Genomic DNA, 7,437 nt, shown 5'->3' on the forward strand with positions numbered 1-7,437 from the left:
AATCGGTTAGGAAGGCCTTTTTGATATCATGCCCTCGTGAATATCATTGGAAAAGATGACGTCCCAATTTAAAAAAGCGGATCAAAAGCTAGCAGGACATCCACGTTGGCGTCGGCGGCGAAAGACTTAACGAGCTTAATTAAGGCGGGCGTTGGGCTCTTCTCGCCACAGTCAGTCCCATCCCATCATCATGTGAGCGCGGCGTCCCAAGCGGCAGCAGCAGCAGCAGCGTCCCAAGCGAGAAGTCCACTTGTCGCCCGCCCGCATGGATTGGTTCACTTTGACGGCGGCGTGCATCGTCCTCCTCTGGATCTTCTGCTTCATCGACGGTAAGACAAAGCTTTTCTTCCTCTTCTTCATCCTGCGTCATTTTAAATGGATCTCGATGAAATGGCATTTAGTTTTTAACAAAAAACATGTTCATGCCCATATGTGTTTTCTTTATAAATAGAAAAGTCGTCATTGTGCATACGCTTTGGTCGTTCTATTTGTTCCGATTCATTTTTCACGAAAAGACAGTCAATGCTTTCTTCTGACGACGACGAATCAAATCGTGGCCGGCAAATAAGCGGTCCGAGCGATCCGAGACTTTTAAAACACACGCCAGAGATCGAAAGTCCACCGCAGTTGGGAAACGCCGTTTGAGGCGGGCGGGTCGCCTTGGGGCCGCGTGGCGTGCTCGAGGGGGACCTTAATGCCGCCGCCGCCATGGCCACGGCAGATTAGACAGCAATGTGACTCCCTAATCTGTCGGGCAGGCAACGCCGTGCTGGAGCTGCGCCTGCTCTTCCACGCCCTGACCAAGGCGGCGTGCCACCTGTACCTGGCCATGCTGCCCCTGCGGCGCGCCGCCGTCCACCTGGCCGACTTCGCGGGGCAGCTGGCGGCCGGCCCCCGGCGCCGCCCCTACTCCTGCACCCTGCACCTGCTGGAGGGCGCCTGCGTGCTGTGCGAGAGCACGCCCAACCTGATGGCGGCGGCGCTGAGCGCCGGCGCCGCCCTGTGCCACGGCCTGCAGGGCGGCGCCTACGTGCTGGCGGCCACGCTGCGGGCCATCCAGCTCAACCTCTTCTCGCAGATGAACGGCGAGCGCGAGCGCTGGGACAAGGAGCGCCACCGCGCCAAGGAGAGCGAGAAGAGGCTCAACTCCAAAGTGCTGGAGTACATCTCCGTCTTTTGCCAGGACCCCGTCAGCGCCCTGCGGATCAAGGTGGACGTGCCGCCCGTCTACAGATGATGCCCGGCGGGCTCGGGTACGGCCAACCCCGTCTGAAGAAAACCCAACCATTGCTAATATCGCTCATTTGATTGACACCATGGCGCGTAAACATACACAAATCTCCATGCTGACTTTCAACCCAAATTCGAGTCTCCATTTACTTGATTCCATCGTTGAACCCGCAAGGAACATCCCCATTGGCATGTTGTCTTGACTCTCAGGTGGGACCCCCAATTAGCGTAGCGTCCGCCGTCCAACGAGGCCTTTAACCACAGTGCGAGTCAGTCAGCGCGTGAACTCTAAACCTGGCGCCCACTGCCGTTAAAAAATGGTTCATCATGGTGCATTTTTCTTCTGCTTCTTTGACATGGATTGAAATGTTAACAACAACGACGAGGACAAATAAAGGGCTCAAACAGCAGCGGTGTTTTTATCTCATCTAAAATTTGTGCCTGGCTTTCAATGCGACGAACTGATCGGCGGCAGCCAATGACGGAGATAGATGCTCCCTGATCATAGGAAGGAGGTCAAGTGGAGGTGAGAGCGAGCGTTGAAGTTGGACGCCTTCCAAATGGAGACTAAAGTCTTGCGTCAAGTTCCGTCTGGAGCATCTGGGGACGGATTGGCCCAACGAGTGTGAGTCACAACACACACCCACAATCTAAATTCAGTTCCAAATTATCTGACATTTGAAAATACGATATTGTAATATTTCAGGTCGTACAGTCTACTTTTTTCTCTCCTTTGGAATCAGCGAATTTTTTTCCAAACAGCGCATGTACTCCTCCTCTGACCTGTAAACGGCCAACGACACCAAACACTTAAGCCCAAGACAAAATGAGCTTAGGGGACAAACAGCTTTTTTCCCGCGGCCAATCTCATTACTCACGCCTCCGGCCCGCAGAGGCCCCGTCGCTGCCGTAGACAGCGATAGACGTCCAATCCAATTTGAGCCCCGGGCTGACGGCGACCCTTTGCTGGAAAAAGTTTGCGCGCCCCGGGCTTAGGGGCTAACCCAAACAGTGGAGTAAGACGGTATTTGCGATAGATTTGGGATGACGGTTGAAAGGGGTCCCGTTAGGTTAGGATCAGGGCCGTAATCCCCACCTTCCCTAAGTGAGTGTGAATGCTAACGCCAACTCGCATTCATCTAATCTGACTGATTTGGCTTTCGGTGGCGACGGCCCTACGTGCCCAGGCCTCTTTTTGACTCGCGGGGCCCGATGCGGAGGGCCCGCCGCTCGAGCCACGGGGTCCCCTGGGCCGGTCGCACCCACGGCACCCCCGGCCGCTGGAGCAGACTCGCTCCTGGATTCCGATATACGCACATGCTAATTCACTTGGAGGGTAAATCCACCTTGCGTTGTTTACGCTAACTGGCGGCCATCTTGGAACAGACGAATTCTCTCAGAGGCTCGATTGTGAGGTGAGTGATTAACCACAGTAACATTCAACTGAGATAAATTGTAATCAAATAGTTTTAATATAACATCACATTTTGTACAAAAACATTTTCATAAATTCTAATGTTTCTGTCTTAAGATGGTCGACAAGTACGTTTTTTTTCTAACACTGACACCTCGTGCTTACCAAGGTGAATTGCACGTGGTCTGCTTTTTTTGTAATACGTTCTACGTAGTACATATATCCTTGGTGTCACACACAATTTAATAAATGTATGATTAAATAAGAAAATATGTCAAAAGTTCGATAATAATCATATAGCTCTCTGTCGTATTGATTTGTTTCGTTTATGGCCCTTAGGCAACCCCAAAAATTCGGTAGTGTTTCAAGATAAACTATATGAGTGAGTACAAACTGAGGGACTGATACTTTTTAGAGTTTCAAATGAAATAGCAAGGACTTGTGTAACAGAGTCTGTCCTCAAACAATGACAATAAAATCATCGATTTGTGGATTGGGTAACCGATTTTCCCAGGGTCAGCGAAGGCCGCAACACCTATCGCGGCTTTCGGTGTTTTCTCCCGTCTTGTCCTCCTCCGGTGCAAATCGCTTTTGTGCCTGCCAGGATGCTTCTCGTGATGTCTAAATGTCCTTTCGTCATTTCTGGTTAAAAGTGCTCGGCATTCGGTGGCTTTAATGTTCCGCGCGGCTAACCGAAAAGGCATCGGCAAAGCGGGGAACGGCTGGTAGGTGCTGCTTTTAGTGAGCCCTCAAAAAAGGAAAAAGAAATCACGCAAGATGATTGTTGTCGTCTGACGCCGGCTAGCATGCTACGGCTAGCTGTGGTAGCTCTTCCGTTCGCCTCGTAGCTTCCTCCGCGTCGTCGTATTTTCTTTCTTTCTCGACAAACTCGTGAACGTAAGCGACATTGTGCGAAGGGCGATTAGAGCTCAGTTGCGTTTTCCAATGGCCGTCCAAATGATTCCAGCGAGAAGGGAGCAACTCGGAGCTACTTGTGTTGTTAGCCTCGCAAGCTAGTCACGAGCCAAGTTGAGGTTTATGGCCGAAAAAGACAAAAGCGGCAGTATAAACACATTTACTCGCGTAAGTATGTTCCAGTAGTAAAAGTGCTCAGTTAGTGTGAGTTTCAGGTCGCGTTTTTGACATCAAATGTCAACATTGGTCCCACTGTTTATGGTCAAAACAAGTGCAACGTTCAATGTCAACCAGAGTTATTGCTGATAACGAAAACTAGAAATGGAAAAGATCACTGAATTGAAATGAGTTTATACATTTGAACTGGGGCATTGTCAGTAGTGTAGAAAAAAAAATGGACGAATGAACAAAAAAGGTATCACAATGAAGCAGACTAATCTCTTCATTCTCATATGACATCCCTTAGAAACATTGAAAATGGCTAAATACATGTGATTTGACATGCTATTTGCATCCCGTCAGGCACTTTCGCCGGACGATGGACGAGCTGGTCCATGATCTGGTGTCGGCCCTGGAGGAGAGCTCGGAGCAGGCGGCGCGGGGCGGCTTCGGCGACGCCGCCTCCGCCGCCGCCGACCACGCCCTGACCGTGGGCTGCCTGCTGAAGAGACAGGCCAGGAAGCGGCGGGGCAGGAAGCGCCGTTCCGACAATCCGCACCCGCCGTGGGAGACGGTCCACCTGAGCGAGGGCTCCGAGTCCAGCGTGGAAGAGCACAAGGTCAGTTTGAAGAGTTTATTTTTTTCTCTCCTTATATTGAAGCGTAATTCACTTTTTCCCCCTTCCATTTTGTCTGCGGTCAGGACTACCGCGCGGGGGCCAACAGCCAAGCTCGCGACAACAACAGCGACTCGGACGAGCAGCTGGGCGTCAAACGCCGCGCCCCGCAGACGTCGGATCCCGGCCGGATCAAGCGCCCCATGTGGCCCGACGAGCCGGGCTCGGCCGAGGGCACGCGCAGCCTGCGGCGACGCCGCAAGGTCAAGCGCATGGCGGTGGACCCCCCCGCCGAGCCGGAGCCCCCCTCCACCATGATGCCGGCCCCGCCCTTCGTCCCCAAGGCCCGCGTTCGGGTGGCCGTCGAGCTCGGCGCCGCGGCCAAGAACAGGATGAAGAAGAGGAAGCTGGGCCTCCGCGGGACCGCGGCGGACGCCGCCGCCGCCACCGACGAAGGGGTGGTGGTGGAGAGCGAGGAGCCCGCCGCCACCGCCGCCAAGGACAAGATGGAGCTGGACCAGCAAAAAGGATCCGACGAAGAGATGAGTGACAGGTGCTTTGTCTTTGTCTTTTTTTCCTAGAAAAGTACGTGGGAATCGTATTCTTAGTACTCCCCGCATCGGTGCAAGAAGTCTTCATTCGTCATTGAGATTTGCAAAATGTAATCACGTATAAAGAGTAAAAAAAGACGATTTCTTTTCCAGCGAAAGCAGCAGCGTGAGCAACAGCAGCGACGGCGGCCTCTACACCAACGACGAAGGCAGGCAAGGTACTGGCTCGCCGCCGCCTGACCTCCCCGGTAGCCACCTGACCCTGACCCACCTCCGCATCTCCCAGGCGACGACGAGCAGAGCGACTGGTTCTGCGAGGGCGAAGGGGGCTCGGGCGCCTGCGGCGTGGCCTCCGTCGTCCCCTGGTGGGAGAGGGACGCCGGCGCCGAGGAGCTGGACCTCAACGACCCCGTCTTCAACAACATCCTGTCTGGCTCCTTCCCGCTTTTGACCCCCGATGCCAAGAGAGGTGGGTGACTCCCGTTGCGCCGCCTCTCCGAAAAGCATCCATGGACGGCGGCCGACGGGTCCGACGTCCACTGACGAATGCCCTCCGCCCGTCAGGTTTCCAGGCCCGGCTGAATCGCCTGCACGGGCCATGCGGAGACGGGTCGCGGGGCGCCCGCGACGCCGGAGGATTCTCCGATGGCCGGTGAGTTCTCTCGTTTGTCCACCGTCCGTTTGTCGGCTAAAGTCTCCCTCCCTCTGCGACAGGCCCTGGTTCAGCTCCGGCTCCAGGAGGGAACACGGCCAGGTCAGCCTTCCTCTTGCTCTAAAATGTCCAGAAAAGAAATAGTTTGTGGAGCCCAAATTTTGTTCCAAACGAGACTTGCTCCAATGCCAAATCCGGCTGAAAGATTGTCTTTTCGCTCCAGTCGCACTGGGACAGTCGCACGGAACGAGGCCATCGCAGGAGCTGCTCCGTCAAAACGGCCAACAGGTGAGGGAGGACTCCGTTGTCACCGGGCGGCCAGACAAACGAGGCAAAAAAAGCTCACGGGCGGACATCTTTCTACAGGCAGACCAGCGGCCACCTGGGCTCTCTGTGCATGGGCGACGTCAAGCGGAGGCGGAAAGCGCCGCCCCTGGCTTCCGCCGCGGCCTCAGGTACGCCTCGACCGCTCCGGTTGGTCGGCTCGCGAACGCAAACGGATCATCTCCCCCCTCCCCGCTCCCCCCTCCTCCTCTCAGCGGCCGTGGGTGAGAACGCGCCGCCCATTCCCGAAAGCAACGTGGGCAACCGCATGCTGCAGAGCATGGGGTGGAGCCCGGGGGCGGGCCTGGGTCCCGAGGGGCGGGGCGTCACCGAGCCCATCCGGGCGCTGCAGAGACCCAAGGGCGCCGGATTGGGCTTCAACTGACTTTGAAAAGACGGACGGACAGCTCGGAAGACTTTCCCATATTGGGGAGGGAAAAGAGCCGGCGGGGGAGTCTGGAGGCGCGGAAGGATTTAAAGGACTCGGTGTCGTGTCAATGTCACGTTAGACCGACCGACCTGCAAATGAACGCCATTGATATGCGATGGCCACTGGAGCCGACCGGCGTTTTTATTGTCACCGGTTATTTTTGCCGTGACTCCGCCAACCGCGTCATCGCAAATCAATGGCGTTATTTCCGGTCGTGTTACAAGAAAAATGGATAATGCGCTTTTGCTGAAAGCGTTGGGCCGCTAAGCAAAAGAATAGAAAAATGTGAGAATAGCCAGCCGCTCGCTATTTGCAGTCGAAACCCACTTGAGTTTCCTGGTGAAACTACGTGATGTTGCGATGATCGTTCTGACGCCTCAAATTGCACTGTGTGATCGGTGGTTACTTATGTTAAATTCCACTGTGTGATGGGATCTTTCACTTTTCTTTTACTCCTTCATCTTTTCCACTTTTGTCCCTTTTACCGCGGTGACATTTCAAAGTTGCTCATGTTTGGATGACAATAGATGAGTCAAGAATGAGCCCATGTTCTTTTAAACCAGCGCTGTCCAAACTTTTGTTCTTCTTCCAAGGCCCTTTTCAGAAAAATCAAAGTCAAGCGAGGGCCGACCCGCTTTTGTAGTTTGACACCGCTCTTTTAAATGACTATTCCTTTTTTTGCTTAAACTGTTCATTTATGAGTGTAAGAACTGTAATAAGATTTAAATTTAAGATTTAAATTTTACAGGAATGGTCCAATAAAGTGATTGGACATCCAGTGGAGAGTCTTGTTTACATGATTACAAAAGAAAAAAAGCCTTGCTATTTTGTTTTTTTCTACTGTAGATATGGGAATGATGACATCATCCCATTGGCTGGAATGGGACGTCTGACTTGGCAGATATGACGCCAGTGCGCATCTGTGTCAGCCGCCGCCACCATCAGCACATTAAGTCAGCCTTTGTCAAGTGCGCGCACACACGCAACAAAACACATTGTGTCAAAAGCCCGGACACAAAACACTCCCCCGGCCACCTCATTAGGCACACATTCCAATGAAAAGAAATCCCGGCCATCATCAAATTTGACACCTGTCCAAATAAGCCTCGAGTCATCGTGCTTTGCGGCGACAAACGTCCAATCCAT

At 53.5% G+C, this 7,437-nt stretch overlaps 2 protein-coding genes across 3 annotated transcripts; both read left to right on the forward strand.

Annotated features, from left to right (window-relative positions):
• The first annotated feature begins 87 nt into the window (after window positions 1-87).
• On the forward strand, window positions 88-1,640 carry LOC144064203 (uncharacterized). Its single transcript, XM_077586512.1, has 2 exons — window positions 88-329; window positions 759-1,640. Exons 1-2 carry the CDS (start codon window positions 266-268, stop codon window positions 1,235-1,237), a joined length of 543 nt encoding a protein of 180 aa, XP_077442638.1. The 5' UTR covers window positions 88-265; the 3' UTR covers window positions 1,238-1,640.
• A 1,417-nt stretch (window positions 1,641-3,057) lies between these two features.
• gpatch2 (G patch domain containing 2) lies at window positions 3,058-7,069 on the forward strand. 2 transcript variants are annotated; one of them, XM_077586506.1, is made up of 10 exons: window positions 3,058-3,369; window positions 4,082-4,337; window positions 4,421-4,887; window positions 5,039-5,103; window positions 5,172-5,354; window positions 5,450-5,537; window positions 5,600-5,639; window positions 5,761-5,825; window positions 5,904-5,992; window positions 6,077-7,069. In XM_077586506.1, exons 1-10 carry the CDS (start codon window positions 3,320-3,322, stop codon window positions 6,244-6,246), a joined length of 1,473 nt encoding a protein of 490 aa, XP_077442632.1. In that variant the 5' UTR covers window positions 3,058-3,319; the 3' UTR covers window positions 6,247-7,069. The 2 variants fall into 2 exon arrangements, with proteins under 2 accessions (XP_077442632.1, XP_077442633.1); XM_077586507.1 differs by lacking the exon at window positions 3,058-3,369 and adding an exon at window positions 3,414-3,727.
• The last annotated feature ends 368 nt before the right edge of the window (window positions 7,070-7,437 follow it).

The sequence above is a fragment of the Stigmatopora argus genome, chromosome 19 (genome assembly GCF_051989625.1).
Source record: "Stigmatopora argus isolate UIUO_Sarg chromosome 19, RoL_Sarg_1.0, whole genome shotgun sequence".
NCBI classification, from domain to species: Eukaryota; Metazoa; Chordata; class Actinopteri; order Syngnathiformes; family Syngnathidae; genus Stigmatopora; species Stigmatopora argus.